At 44.0% G+C, this 16,111-nt stretch overlaps 1 protein-coding gene across 3 annotated transcripts in view; it reads right to left on the reverse strand.

The window, feature by feature from the left end:
- CILK1 (ciliogenesis associated kinase 1) overlaps positions 1 to 16,111 on the reverse strand; it is a 488,937-nt gene that overhangs the window by 353,578 nt on the left and 119,248 nt on the right. For all 3 annotated transcript variants that reach the window (XM_069606120.1, XM_069606118.1, XM_069606119.1), the window contains one exon: positions 14,930 to 15,062. In XM_069606120.1, coding sequence (XP_069462221.1) covers positions 14,930 to 15,062 — 133 coding nt within the window. The remainder of the gene's footprint in view (positions 1 to 14,929; positions 15,063 to 16,111) is intronic.

Raw genomic sequence — 16,111 nt, forward strand, 5'->3', positions numbered from 1 at the left:
CGAGAAATGTCTTATTTACAAGGATTTTCTTATTTCTCCATTTGGTGGAATGTTGACGCAGAATTCACTTTAATCGTGGGGAAGGGAATCCACTCAGCTTACTGAGAGGTTATCAAGAAACTATGAATGTTGTTCAAGTTATTTGAATTGCCATATATTTTCTTTGTGTATTTGTTGTTTAGTGTGAGGGCCACAGATCCTGTGTTAGAGCAATTCCCTTTAGCTTTGGTTAGGCAGGGAAATCTTCAGCAGAGTAGGGATAGCAAAGCATTTTAACTTTATTTGGTTTATAATAAAAATTGCATGTTTTGAACAGTCATCAAACAGTTGTCTGTCTTGCATTGCTGACCCCTCACAGCGGTCTAACATAAGGCGCAACACAAAAGTCACTCCCAGAGCCATCTAAATGCAACACAATGCCCACCCTCCTATCCGTCTAATACAGTTCTTATAAATGCAATACAGGTGCCAGCCTTAACAATACCTCTACTAGGTGAAATAAACAGTCTGTCCCCAAAGAACTTCAAGGCGCATTGGCTGGTTCTCCCTATGATCATCTGAATGCCGAGGACATGATATCATCATAAGCTTCTGCGTATAATGGACATGCTAAATTATGATGTGACGTAGAAGTTTTGGATGAACTGCTTCTTTTGGGGTGCGACCAAGCTTGATTTGGATATGGTCTTTCCCCTTCTGTCATGGCTTGGCAGGCTGAAGATTTATTGTATGTAGGGTTGCCGAGAGCAATGGGTTAGGATTAATTCCAACCCTTCCAGCCATCACGTCTTTTGTTTTACACAAGTCACCCCATGTGGGACGGGTATGCCCAGACGTGGGTCCCAAGCCTTCTGGGCCTAGAGAGCCCAGCTACTCCTCACCAATGACACCCGATGAAGCTGAAACATGTCTGGGATGCTTGGCGTCTCAAGCAGAAGGGATGTGACTTAGCAGTTCAGGCTTGACTGCCACTTTTGGGGTGGGACTAAGCCCGATTTGCATATGGTCTTTCCCCTTGTTTAATGGATCGGCAGGCCAAAAAACATTGGTCTGGACGGTTGCCCTGAGCAATGCCAGAGTTTAGGATTAATTCCAAACCTTCTAGTCATCACCTCTTTTGTTTTGAATAACGTACGAGTGCAACACATTTCCTATCCCAAAAGTCCATCTAAGTGTGAAAACATTTCCCAACCCCAACAATCCATCTAAGTGCAATACGTCTTCTAACCCCAACAATCCATTTAATGCAACACATTTCCTCATGCAACAATCCATCAAAGTGCAATACGTTTTCCGACACATTTCCGACTGCCAACAATCCATCCAAGTGCAACACATGTCCTACCCGCAGAATACAGTTAAGGGACAGACATTTCCTACTCCCAACAATCCATTTAAGTGCAACACATTTCCTCAAGCAGGAAATAAGACTGGCTGTTCCCACCGGTTATGGGGTCAAAGCACCAACAAGCGCCATCTTGAAATCGGGACAAATGAGCAGGGGTTCACCAGGACTTGGCTGGAGGCAATGTAGGTCAGCTGTGACAGTCAGCCCCAGGTCTTTAGCGGGTTGCAGTTCCTTGCAGGGGTCTTGGCTCCAATGAAGACCTGTGAAATGGCTGCAGGATTCCTCCTTCTTATTCAGGACTTGGACTGGGTCGCCACCCCAGTTTAACAATGGTAAGGATCTGCACCATTCAAACTGGCAGGGGCTGTCCAATCACGTTTGCCCAGGAAGAAAGAGCCATTGCATGGGAAAGGGCTCTCCATATATGGCAATTCCGGATCCAAGAGGGCAGGAAGGCCAAATGAAGGTTACAATCTCATGGCTCTGCCATTTTATAGAATATGGTACTCTTTATGGCATTATGCAGTGAAATGCAAAAGTGAACGAGTAAAAAGTCAAAAACATGCTTGAAAACTATCTAATGCCACCAGCCCATTCTGAACCCAATGCATTTGTAACCACAAATTTACAAATGAAAAACCTAAAGAATACAAAGTATCCTAACCGCACTTCACATTAAGGTGATGTGTGAAATTTACCAAGGGAGACATGGTCTCCCAATACGGAGTATTTTTGGCTGGTCAGTTTACCCATAAAAAGGTGCACAAAGGAAGTACAGCAGAAGGCTTTAAGTACCTACCTGCAAAAAGCGGGGATCATGACCCAGGAGCTATTGAAGGTCAGGTTCATAAATGGAGTACTTGAAACATGATTGAGCTAGCTTTATTTTTGCCAATCTGTGGCAGGCACCCGCAAATGCACGTTCTTAGGGAGAATTCTCAGAAATGTGCCAATTCCCTCTACCTTAGAGACCCCCAGCAACTTTGCTGGATTTGGGGACTTGATTTTTTTTAACCTGGAGAGAGCGAGACGCTTTTTTTCCACACTCTCTCATGTATTTTAACAGGATTTTTGTACTCTGTGTTTCTTCTGGTAGAGGATGGAGTCTGACAAACTCCATAGGCATCATCATTTACATTGTGTCACAAAGCACCTTTAGCGCAGTGACACAAGGAAGTATCTTAGATTTTCCCAGGTTTAACTACCTTCTCTCGGATGAACTACTGTTTACCAGAGCAGTAAAGTGAAATTGATTTTACTTACATTTGTAACTTTCTAGACCCAGCACACACTACCTTACAATAGGGTGCTGGAGAGGTTGCCTAGTATCCATTTGTCTAGCTTCTCATGTAACATTTTGATGGTACCATTTCTCCACTGAATGGCTGGTGGCAGTGGTTTTGTTTTTACTACCGTGGTGTGCATTTACCGTGTGCTGCGTTCGCAGCTGCAGTAAAGCACCCAAGCGTGCCATTTTCGTCAAAATTGTCTGGTCTTCTTTTTCGCCATTTCTTTATGGAAAGGTCCCTCGAGATTTACTCTGCGTTCGTTTTGCCTTTGGCGGGATTCACGAGTGAAGCCCGCCTCTGGCTCCATGGTGTCTGGGGTAAGCAGGACGTGAGGGAAGTGCCCCAAACTCCCTGTGCTTAGTCTCCTAGGAGACCCATATGCACTCTGTGATAATTAGATGGCTGACTATGCAGCAAGGACAGCCACCCTGCTGGGTGAGTGACAGCTAGGCTGGAATGAAAGGGAGAGAACTGTATAAAAGGTGACTCTTTTGGCTTGGAGGCAGAGTCGACAACTAGACGAAGGAACCAAAGAGGAACTTGAAGAAGATACCTGCTGCAACTCTTGGACCATTGGTTTGCCCGGTGAATCCCTGCTGGAGTGCCAAAATGCCAAGTTCACACAGACAAAGAAGCCCCTGCAAGGACGACTTCTCCCCTTGAGTTAGTGGGACCAATCAACTCCCAAGTAAGCCACCTGGACATCCATCGCGGAGCTGGTTGAATTTCCACAGAGTTGCTGCTGGAAACCATAGAGCCAGGAAGAGGAACAACAGTTTGTATGTGTTGCTTTTAAGTTAGCCAAGAGCTCCAGGAAGATCCTTCGGACTCCCAGGAAGCAGGAATGACTGAGCCTGAGCCCCCTCAACAGAGTGCCGGACCCCAGAAGCAAGGAAAGTTCATCTCGACGGCCAGGAATCACGGTGTTGCTATTTGTGGTAGACACGAGGAGCCGAAACATTGAACAGCCACTGAAAGTGAAGTTTGCCGGTTGCGAGTTTTGACCATCCCAGTGCAGGAGTCCCCCGACGTCCACCCTCTTGTCCCCATGACTGAGGCCCAGGAACAGTGAGATCTGCAGAGCTGCACAGGAACAGGAGTCATCTGCTGCATCTTTTCTTCAACCTAAAGGTACTGTACAAAGTCTAAGAGAATTTACCTCTTGCTGTAGAGTTGCTTGCATCTTCTACCACTCACAAGTCTAACCGCTTGTGGCCCTACATGGATTCATCCGTTTCTTCAAAAAGACTTCTGAAACATTGTGCAAAGACTTTTCTACTCACTGCTAGGAAGAATTCTCAAAAATGTGCTAATTCCCTCTACCTTTGAGAACCCCAGCAACTTTGCTGGATTTTGAGGACTTGATTATTTCTTTTTATCTGGAGAGCGCGAGACCCTTTTCCCCACTCATGTGTTTTAATGTGAGTTTATACGCTGTCTCTCTTTTTGGTTATGGAGTCTAACCAACTCCATAGGCATCATCTTTTACAATTGTGTCACAAAGCACCTTCAGTGCAGTGACACAGGGAAGTCTTTCAGATTCCCCAAGGTTTAAATACCTTCTCTGGGATCAACTACCATTTCCCAGAACAGTGAGTGAAATTGACTTCACTTAGTCCTGAAAAACTGTGCTGGAGGGGTTACTTAGTATCCCCTGCGTTTAGTTACTTATGTAGCATTTACAGGTTACCCTTTTCTCTAAGAATGGCTGGTGGCAGTGGTTTTGCAATGAACTACCATGATTTATCCTGACCTCGAACTGTTCACAGCTCCGGTAATGTTAAATCACGGGAGCCATGTTTTTCAAAATGGCGCTGAGCCTCCATGTCAAAATGGTCCCCGGTCATCTTTTTTCGCCATTTCTTTATTGAAAGGTCCTTCGAGTTTCTCTCTGCGCGCCAAACCAGGTTTGGTCTCTTTGTTCATTCGCCTTTGGCGGGCTTCAGGAGTGAAACCCGCCTCGGGCTCCACAGTGTCTGGGGTAGGTAGGAAGTGAGGGAGGTGCCTGAAGCTCCCTGTGCTTAGTCTCCTAGGAGACCCAAATGCACTATGTGGTGATTGGCTAGTTTACTGTCCGGCAAGGACAGCCACCCTGCTGGGTGAGTGGCAGCTAGGCTGGAATGAATGGGAGAAAACTGAAAAAAGGAGTCTCTTGGCTTGGAAGGCAGAGTCGACCACTGGACGAAGGAACCAAAGAAGAGATTGAAGAGGATGGCTGAGGCAACTCATGGACCGTTGGTTTGCCCGGTGAAGCCCTGCTGCAGGTCCGAACTGCCAAGTTCGCATCGACAGAGAAGCCCTGCAAGGACGACTTCTCCCTTTGAGTTGGTGGGACCAATCAACTCCCAAGTAAGCCACCGGGACACCCATATCTGAGCTGGTTGCATTTCCTCAGAGTGCAGTAGGAAACCGTACAGCCAAGGAGAGGGACACCAGATTGTGTGCATTGCTTGTAAACTGGCCGAAAGCTTTTTGGAAGATCCTTTGGACTCCCACAAAGCAGGACTAACCAAGCCTGACCCCCTCAGTGTAGTGCGGAACCTCAGATGTGAGGAAAGTCCACCTTGACAGCCAGAAACCGTGCTTATTGCTATTTGCTGTAACGCAAGGAGCTGAAATGCGAAACAGCCACTGAAAGTAAAGTTTGCTAGTTGCCAGCTTTGACTGTGCCAATACAGTGCAGGAGTCCCTCGACGTCCTCCCTCTTGTCCCCATGACTGAGGCCCAGGAACAGTGAAATCTGCAGAGCTGTACAGGAACAGAAGTCTTCAGCTGCATCCTTTTCTTCTTTACTAAGGTACTGTAAAACTAGCCTAAGAGAACTTACCTCTTACTGTGGAAGTGCTTGTAACTTCTGCAACTCACAAGTCAAATCAGCTTGTGGCCCTACATTTGGTTCTTCTTTTTATCAAAGACTCCTAAGAACTTGTGCAAAGACTTTTCCATTTATTTACCTGAAGTGCTGCATCCTATACAAATAATTATGCCTATTGACTTTGGCTTAGCCTATTGAATTGAATGACTCTACTCTTGCCATCTGAAAGTATTTGCCCTGCTTAAGAAAATGTGTATTTCTTGTGTTCTAATAACCTTTGCTTTTTACAAATTATTGAGTGTATTCAGTATGCCAACAGTAAGGTATTAATGTCCCCAGCACCCTTTTTACTGAAGTCACCTGTGGGTGTAGGTTGTGTCTGTGGGCCATCCCAAAAGGGCCTTGTCTGATCCAGAAACTCAGAGTGTACAGTACTGAAGTATATTTGTGTGTTACTAGTCAAATCTATTGCTCCCTTCTGAAGAAGGCTTTATAACCGACTGATAAATAAATGATTGTTTATGCAAGCAACCTTGAGTGTAAGAGTTTATTTGAATACCTCCAATTGTGAATCTTTGTGTAACTCCACTACAGCTCACATTTCCCCTGTTGAGATAAGCCTGGCGGCTCAACACGCTACCAAAACTGTGTAGTACACGCTTATACCAAAGGTTGGGTTGCCTATACCTGCAGTCATAGTTGTTTGTAGAGTTCCCAGAGGGTACTACATTCAAACTTTGCTCAACACTCGCCTTCAAAGAAGTGCTTCAGCCTATCTAGACTCTTGCCTATTGACTTTGGCATAGCCTGTTTTAACTGAATGACTATTATTGGGGAATTTGAAAGTATTTGCTGCTTAAGAAATATTTGTGGTATCTTGCTTGCTCCAATAATCTTTCCCTTTGACTTGCTCTCAACTAATTCTGAATTCCAACAGTAATACATTAATGTCAACAGCACCCTAGCAATTGAAGTCACCGGTGGGTGTAGGTCTCTGCTGCATGTCATCCCAAAAGGGTATTTACTGATTCTGAACTAAGAGATTGTGTAATTTTGAAGTATATTTGTGTGGTGTTTTGCAGTGCTCCCTTCTGAAGAAGGCTTACATTAACTGACTGGTAAATTAATAATTGTTTTAACAAGAAAACCTGTGTGTAAGTGTTTGCTTGGATACTTGTCAGTGTGAACCTACGTGCAACCCCCCCTACAGCTCACATTGACCCCTCTTGAGATGAGCCTGGCTACTCGTCCACACTAGCAACCTGTGTAGTACAGACTTACACCAAAGGTTGGGTTACTACTGCCAGGAGGTCAGAGGTCTTGTAGTGCACCCTTTGGGTACTCCATACAATCTTGCCCAACACACGTTCCATGAAGCCCTCTTTCTATTGCTGTGCTGGTATGTCTTGCACTCTATTGCTGACTGTTACTGTTGAATCCTGCCTCTTGCTATGTTGACTTGCCAGTCTTCCCTTTTTATGTTCTCTTTAAATTGTTTTCCCCTTTATTTCATTTACTTTTATGTTCCGTCTGTTCTTCATTCTTGCTGCTACCTCTCATTTAGTCTTTACCTATCTTTACTGCATAGCTCCACCACAACAACAGACTAATACTACAGCCTCCTACTTGCCTGTGCTGTGTCATACGTCTCAGGCACTAGCACAGCAGCTACCTACCTAAATCCACTGCAAACCTCTCTCCATGAATCCTAGCATGGCTGTTCAAGTACCACCCAAATCAGAGGACATGCCCCCCCACCCACTTCCTACCATCTTTCTTTTTCAAACCACCTTACTCAAATGCCACACACCCTGGATCCACCATGCGTTACTATAACTCCTCAGCTACAACTAATAGGCTCAACAGGCTTGGCAGCCGCACCAAACCTATCCATCTCCTTAAGCGTCCCAGATCGATCTGCACCAGAAACAAACTCCTAGGTCAGCGCTCCGTCATGCCTCAGAAGTAAAATATCCCATAACGAGCCTACAACGATTACACCATCAAGTGCCTATGACTCCTGCCCCGCACGCAGCTACAAAAAGGTCACGACACATGCCTTGCGTGAAGCTACAAAGATCACTATGACTATCTAGATATACAAACGCAAAGGTGGGGGAGTAGCCGTCATAATTAAAAGAGACTCTAGCAGTAAGACAAACCCCTTCACACCTCAGAGAGAACGTCAACTCCCTGGCAGTTAAGATCTCTATCTCTCCCAACACTACCATTGCTATTCACATAGCTAGTGGTCCTGGTGTGCGTTAGGCTAACTTCCACGAAAACTTAATCCATCTCCTTGGTGAAAACTTGAAAACCACCCCCAAAATTCATTCCTCTGGGGAATTTCAATCTGGACTTCAATGATCAGAAAGATAAACAATCAAAGGCTCTATCTAAAGCTCTACAGGAACTTGGCTTCCAGCAATAAATCCTCAATCCCACCCACTGCAAAGGGCGCACCCTAGATTGGGTAGTAGACCATAACTGCGGTGTGGACGTCAGTTCCAATACACGTAACCCATGGACTGACCACCACCTTATCCACTTCCTCATCCCGATCAACACCAACAAACCTAATACAGCCTTGCCTGTCCCACCTGCTCCAGCCAGATGTTCACGAAACCTTACCAAAGATAGGATCCATACTTACCTTAGATATTCCAGCGCTCAAGCACCCATTTCCCGCAGACCCTTCTGTACTGTCTGAAATCTACAACACCACGTTCAAAACAGCAGTTGACACCCTTGCACCGCTAGAGAACACAAAAGGAAAAAACAAGAAACACTCTAATTCATGGTTCTCCACCGAAATGAAAGAACTACGTGCCCTCAAGCGCAAAGCCCTGAACAAATGGCAAGGATCCCCACAGGACTGCACACTAACCGCCTATAGAACTCCAACACAATAAAAAAAAGCTATAGTCCTAGCTAAATCCTCATCTTACAATGATAGGATCACTAACACTACCTCAGAATCAAGAGAGCGGTTTGCCATCTTTAAAGAATTGTCCACACCGGTCACCAACACTCAGGAAGTCACCAAAGACGAATCCTGGTGCACCAGTGTACAAACAGCCATGATTAATAAAATCAAACTCCTACAGAAGATCAATGATCACCACAAGGACCTCTCCAAATACAGCCTGCATGCTTCCTATATAACTAGCATGGACACAAAAGAGAAAACTCTTTTCTCTTTTAAGGCAGTAACTAAAACCGAAGTATTGGACATCATCCGGAAAAATCAAACCGTACAATTGTAAAGGTGATGCTTGCCAAGGCAAGCTTGTCAAAGAATGTGCGGACACCTTGGCCCCATTCCTGACAACTTTGATTAATGCCGCCTTCAATTCGAACACTGGCCCTGCATGCCTAAAAGAGGCATGGGATCGCCCACTTCAAAAAAGAAAATAAAAAAAAAACCTACACTAGAGCCTGAGATAGCCAACAACTACAGACCTATCACCACGGTCCCATTCTTGCTGACAATTTTGGATAAAGTTGCTTATACTCAAATACAGCAGTTTTTGGAAGCAAACAGCATACTGGGCAAGAGGCAATCAGGCTTCCGCCCTGGCCATGGGACAGAATCTGCCCTACTTGATCTCAAGATCCAATTCAGCGACATTATGGACAAAAGGCAAGCCAGCTCTTCTCCTCCTGCTAGATCTATCGGTGGCGTTTGACTCGTCAACCATTATACCCTACGTAAACAACTCAATAATGCTGCCCACTTCTCTGCTGAAGCCACAGCATGGATTACGTCTTTCCTTAAAGGGAGACTTATGAGGGTCTTCCCGGATACTGCAAGCACAGCACCCACCACCATACACTGTTTTACCCTACCGCTCCTCAATGACTTGGACGATCGCGGCATATCCTATACAAACTATGCAGACAACACCTGAATCCTACTCCCTCTAACCAACTCCTATGAACAGGGCTCAGATGCCCTAGCCAGCATTTATGCAGCCATCCAGACGTGGATGGCAGCAAATGGTCTATGTCTCAATGAAGAAAAAACAGATCCCCTTGGTAGGCACCAAATACACACTCCAACTCGACACCCAATACAAGACCTTCAATATTGACAATACGCCTATCACTAGCAGTCAAAACACTAGGCGTTTCCTGGACTCCTTGTCCATGACGCGCCAAGTCAGTGCCGCTGCATCCTCGGCAGCACTCGCAACAAAAATCATCAATGCGGTCAAACCATACCAGTGAACCAAAAACTGCCTCGCTATAGCCAGGGCTACAGTCAGTGGCAAACTCGACTACTGTAATGCCCTTCTCCTGGGGACTTCCTCCAAAAACCTCAAATACGTCACAAGATACGCAAAGCCACTCCCTAAGAGCCGCCTTGAGCATCCCCAAAAGGAAACATCTCTCGGGTAAGAAGAGATGTGCATCGGCTGCCAGTCAAAGAGCGCATTCTATTCAAAACCATGGGCATCACACACCCAAGTGCTTCTCCCGCACTGCCACCCCGATCTAGCTGAAAAAGTTACCCTCATCACATCTGCCAGACCCATTAGATCGCACCATTCCAACCAGATCTACGTCCCCTCCTTCAAAAGAGCTAAAGCAGGAGGATCCAGCTTCCAACACCTAGCACCCAAAAATTGGAATGCCCTGCCCACAGCACCCACAAATGAAACCTCATACATAGCCTTCTGTAAAGCGCTTAAAACTAAACTATTCAACTAATTATGCTCCCAGACCTCCCGTCGCTCCTCTGTAATGTTAAACAGTTAATTGCTTACAACTGCCTCTGCAGCTTACTCGGCTCCACTGTAACCACAGACCCATCATGTGATCTTGTTCCACTTAACCAAGGAACCTGTTAATTTTTTCCTGTTGTCTTTATTGTTCTGCATTGTCATTACCCTGTACCCATCTCGCAACTAAGTAAGCTTACTGTAACAGCGCCACGATGCACAAGGGTCGTTTGTGCACTTTATACATTTAAATAAATAAACCCTTTACTGTCTCTTTAATGCCACAACATTTTTATCCCTGCGTTCACCCCTTTCTGTGAGGAGACCATACTCACTTTTTGTCTCTGCTGCTATGGCAGAATGAGGCACTAATACACAGTATGCAACAAATCTAACTACAAAATGAGATGCATCTATAACGCTGTACATTACAAAAGACCATTCATATTTGACATGTCTTCTAGAGGTTTATTATTCCAACTTTTATGCAAATTCCCAGACAAATGGTTATTGTAAGATAGGTATACTTCTAGGTCACCAGATGGCTTGGGAGCCCAATGTTGCTCCTGGTAGCGGTTTGTGTCAAGCTAACTGTTAGGGAGAATGTTCATTTCTTTGCAATTCCATTTAACCTTAGAGGCCCCCAGCTCTTTTGCTGGACTCAGGGTTTTTTAATGTTTACTCATGAGTGAGTGGGACCTCTTTCTCACTCACTCATGTTTTTTTCTGACTATGATATTCGATGTTCCTTACTGATGTATGGAGTCTGGTAAACTCAATAGGCATCTACTTTTGCATTGTGACACACAGCACCTTTTGTGCAGTGCTACTGAGAAGTCCCTTGGACTTCGCCTAATGTTCAACTACATTTACTTGGGTGAAATACTGTTCCCAAGAATAGTAAGATGACCCCTGTCTTACTTACCTTTACTTTATGGGTCGATTACACACCACCCTATGTGGAGTGCTGGGGGTTATCTAATAATTCCTTTAACTCATTCGTCATGTAACATTTTGTTTCACCAACTCACTTGAATGGCTGTTGGCAGTGGTTTCTTTTTTCTACCTAGTGACATGCATCTGCAGGCTGATATCCCAGCTGCAGTACTGCACCCAAGGGTGACCATTTTCTCAAAATGGCCCTGGTCTTTTTTCGCCTTTTTTTGTTAGTTAGCTTTTACTCTGTTTGCATCAGGTTTGAGTCCTTTGTGTAGTTTGCCTTTGGCGGGTTTCAGCCCTGAAGCCCGCCCAGGCTCCAGTGTGTCTGGAAAGGCAGGAAGTGAGGGAGGGTCCCGAAACTTCACGGTCCTTTGTCTCTAGGTGTTCCTGAGTGAAACCTGTTTCAATTGGCCGGCTGGCTGTCCTAGAGAACAGCCTCCCAGCTGTGTGATAAACAGCCTGGGGCTGTGAATGAATGGGAACTTGCATAAAAAGCAAGGTTTTTGGGACCAAGAGCAAAGTCGGCCACTGGAGGACAACATCCGAAGCAGAAGATGAGAGAAGATGCCAGCAGCACACTCCTGGAACGTGAAGTGCCCAGTGAAGCCTTGAAGCTGTGCTGACCCCATTTTCAAATCGATTGGGAAGACCCAAAAAGGAAGACTTCCTCGAGACAAGCTATTTTGGCGCAACCCCCGACTTGATGCACCTTTCCAAAATTGCAGAAGCCTAATACCCAGGGTAGCTCAACCACTTGTGAGTGCATTGTCTTCCGAAGTTCGAATCCGGACATATTTTCGTAGGCATCCAGAGGACCCACAGAAGCAAGAATCCCACGTCCACGTCCAGGACCGAGGGATCAAGGAAATCCTAACCAGAGCTTTTTGTTCTTCTTTGGTGCTGAGAAAAAAGGTGCCAAAACCACAAAGAGCCGCTGAATCGACGGAACTCCATTGTTGCCAAGTCCCTCTCTCGAGTGCTGCCGCAGGAGCCCGCCAGACGTCCTCCCTTTCATCACCATGACCAAGGACCAGGAACAAGGGACTACTGCATTGCATCGTGAAGGCAACCAGCTGGAACACTTTCTTCATTTCAAGGGTACTGTGGGGCTCGGGGTATTTAATCCTTTTGCCATTTGGGTTGCTTTGCATCTTTGTGAGTGCGATTTAACCCAACACTAAGTTGACCTCAACTTACATGCATTGGCCTTACAGCTTGTGCTTTCTAAAAGGTGACTCCTCTTGGGTTGCCGTGATTTCTTTTTTGAACACCGACTATTTAAGAAAAATGTTTTAAGAAGAAGAGCATCAGAACTTTGACTTTGTCCATTGACTTTGGCTGTCCTGGATCCCAAAATGCTCCTTCTGAACCTATTTGCTTTGGCTGGGCTTGTTCCCTTACAGGTTTTAATGTTGAACACTTTAATGCTGGGATAATAGACTGCCTGCATCCCTTTGGAAGAATCTAACTGTTCTTATAACCTATCAGTCTGTTCTTATCTAACCCTAACCTTTCCTTCCTGAAAAACTAAATATTGCAAAGGTGATACTATATCCATGCTTTACTGACCTCAAATGATGTCACCTCCGGGTGCTGTAACATATAAATGAATTACTCCCCTGCTTTATTGTTCACTTTTTAAAAGTGTGCAAGTGTTTAATTGGCTACTTGTATTTACTGATTTCATTGCACAGCTCTACAGCTCACATTACCCCTCTTAAGACAAGCCTGGTTGCTCAGTAACACTACCAACTGGTGTAATACAGGCCTATATTAAAAGGTGGGTTACTTAATACCGAGAGAGAAGTCTTGTGTAGTCCCATACCAGTTGGACTGCACTAATTACCTAACACTAACCATGCTCGTCTAGGCCCTATCCAGGAGCTAAAATGGCTCCAGCAATTTTGAACCCTGAAAAAAAAGAAGGTTAGGTCAGCAGTCAAAATAAAGCAAAAAGAAACGGTGTCCCATAGAAGTCTATGTGAGGAAAACAGTAAAGAAAATATTTTCTAACAATCACCAAGAATGATCGAAGGGACTAACTTTTCCCTAAGAAAATAAAAAAAATCCCATCAGCAGGACTCAAAATGTGCACTCAATGCTAGTCATTGGCGGGTGATCATTTATTAGTCAACAAGACCCGGTGTGCTGTTTGTATATGAAGCACAGAGGGGGCGAGTGCTTAACTAGTAACTTGTAAATTGAAATTTTGATCCCTGCCACAGCAGGTTTAAGAGAACTTGCGAGGCAACAACTGAAGAGGCCTTAACTGAAGCAAATTGCCTACCTCCCCGAACTTGAAATATCTCCCTTTCTTGTCAAAAAACAAACTAGAACCTGCTCAATCAATCGATTTGTTCAGTGTTTATCAGAATCTACTGAGGAGGGGTTCTGAGGGGCCAACCTAAAGGTGCATCTAGTTTCACACTAAAGTCTTTTACCACACAATCAGTGGTAGAGTGACTGAACAGCAGGCTTAGAGTTAGGAGGGCACACAAGTGATGACTGGTTCCGTTAAGCACACACATAACACTCTAAATAAAGCAAGTTAGGCAGAATGCATACAAATAAAGTTATTTATTTAGAGCACTCTTATGACTGAAAAACCACAGGTAAGTAACACACTAAAACATTCACTACTAATATCTACACATTCACCTTGGAGGAGTGTCCAAAGAGCATTAACACTTCACTTATAAATACAGTTAGAATTACTTTTCAAGGTACTGTAAGTGTAGCAAAGCGAGTGAATAAAAAAACAAATAGAACCAGTTAAGTAAGAAAGACTGAGAACTAGTAGGTTGAGAATAAAGAAGTTAGCAAACACTGTGCAAAATCTTATAATTAAGGTTGCAACCTTACAAAGGTCCTTCCCTGGCTAAAAAAGAAGGGCTAGTGCCCTTAGAGTCACAGGTCCCAATTAAAGTATTTTCCGGAGGCTAGGAGTCTCTTTAGGAAGATTGCACAAGTGTAGCTTAAGCCAACAAGTAGTTGTAAGCGTTTCAAAGTTCAATAAAAACAAGAGGGAAGTCTTTAAAAGATCCTCTCCTGCCTAGGGACAGGACTTTACACCCATGTAAGCCTATGGAGGATGGGGTTGGGAGGGGTAGAAACAGGTGTGTAAACGTACCCCCTCACTAATTTCTCCAGAGACCACTGCTGGTGTTCTGGAATCAGTTGGGGGACATTCTTTGTGCTTGGTCCTTTCAAGGAATGCCCAGGGTACGCGGGTACAGAGGTAACTTGTACACCTGTATACATCATACAAAAAAAACACAAAGTTGCTCAAAACAACATTACAGGGACACAGTGTCCCTACCGCACTTCACAGAAGGTGATTTGTGCAGGAAAAAAAAATAACTTTTCTATGGAGAATAGCCATAAAGACTGATCAGTGCCCCCAAAACAGATGAGTTTAAAAAAAGTTAAGTGGAGCAATAGAACTTCACAAACCTCCAAAAGTCAGTAAAGGTTTAACAATAGCAAACAGTAAGGCGTCCCATTGACGTCTAAGGAGGGAAAGCAACAAAGTATTTCTTAACAGTGGGCAAATAGAATTTGCCTTTGGGGGTTGAAGTGTGTCCCTGCAGTTTTTTTTTAATTTTTTTTTTTTTTATTGAAATACTATTGTGCAACATCCCTCAGTCCCAACCACTTCACGGATAGCGCAAAGGGGATAGAGACTAGGATTGCATTAAATAAGCCCATTTATGTTAACTCTGTTGAATCGAAAAAAATGTATTAAAAAAAGACAAATATATAAAGAAAAACATAGTGGCCATCATAATGTTTAACCTGAAGAAATCATTCTCACCATCGTGTGGACACATAATCGGTGTAAGGGGGTCTAGATCTTGTTTCACGTGCAAGTCCGAAATCTGCTATTTTCACAAGTTCTGGTCCCATGCAAAGAAGGTTTTCGGGTTTCAAATCTCTATGAAAGAATCCTGTAATTGAAGAAAACTGTTCATGTTAAATGATAGAGTCACTGACCTTTTGACAAATCCTTTGAAGGCGTCCAATAGTAGATATTTACTTTTCTACCAACAGTGGCATCATGCACAGGAGCAGCATATGACAATGGAAAACGTACAAGAAAAGGTTAGCGCCTTTAAAATTCTGTTTAAGGCTTAGTTTCTGCAAGTTCGAACGGCTGGTAAGAATACATGCTGAACATTTAAGGTAGGGGTTAAGCAGAGTTATTTGCTAAGTGAAGCAATTATTATGCTCATCACTTCACAGGTAAAACAAGGTTTAGACCAACAAAAATTAGACAAGTATAACATTGTATATGAGTAAAACAGAAGTGCTTTTCTATCGAAACATCCCATTGAAAAAGCTTTGTAAATCAGACCCCAAGTCTTCTTTCAAGAGGACAGCAAAATTGCAATAGGAAACTGTTGGACTTGCAACACATGAAAAGCGATGTTCTAGTGCACGACCAACTTGTTCCACCGCCCCGCCCATCAGGTTCCCTGCTAAGCAGAGTTTGTATGCAGTACCCTTTGGGACCACTACAAACAACTAGGACTACAGGTGCAAGCAAAACCAACCTTTGGTAAAAGTCTGTATTACACAGTTTTTGGTAGCGGAGCTGAGCAGCCAGGCTTATCTCAAGAGGGAATGCGAGCTGTAAGGATGTTACACAGAGGTCTACAATCACAAGTATTCAAATAAACTCTTACACTCAAGGTTTCTTGGTTAAACACTTATTAATTCATTCAACAGTCAGTTATAAAACATTCACTAGAAGGAGGCAATCTATATCACACAAAAATATACTACAGTACTTTACACTGTGCGTTTCTGAATCATTTAAACTACTTTGAAGTAGGAGCAAAAAGGCATAGGTTAACAAAAAGAAGATAGTTACTCTTTAGACAGTGCAAATAGTTTGAGTTCGCCAGAGGAACTGATTCAGTGCAATAGGTTAGGCCAAGGTCAATGGGCTAAAGTCTTGTATAGGATAAAGCAGTTCTGGTAGTTAAACGTAAAA

This window comes from Ambystoma mexicanum, chromosome 4p (genome assembly GCF_040938575.1).
Source record: "Ambystoma mexicanum isolate Mex_15411 chromosome 4p, UKY_AmexF1_1, whole genome shotgun sequence".
NCBI classification, from domain to species: domain Eukaryota; kingdom Metazoa; phylum Chordata; class Amphibia; order Caudata; family Ambystomatidae; genus Ambystoma; species Ambystoma mexicanum.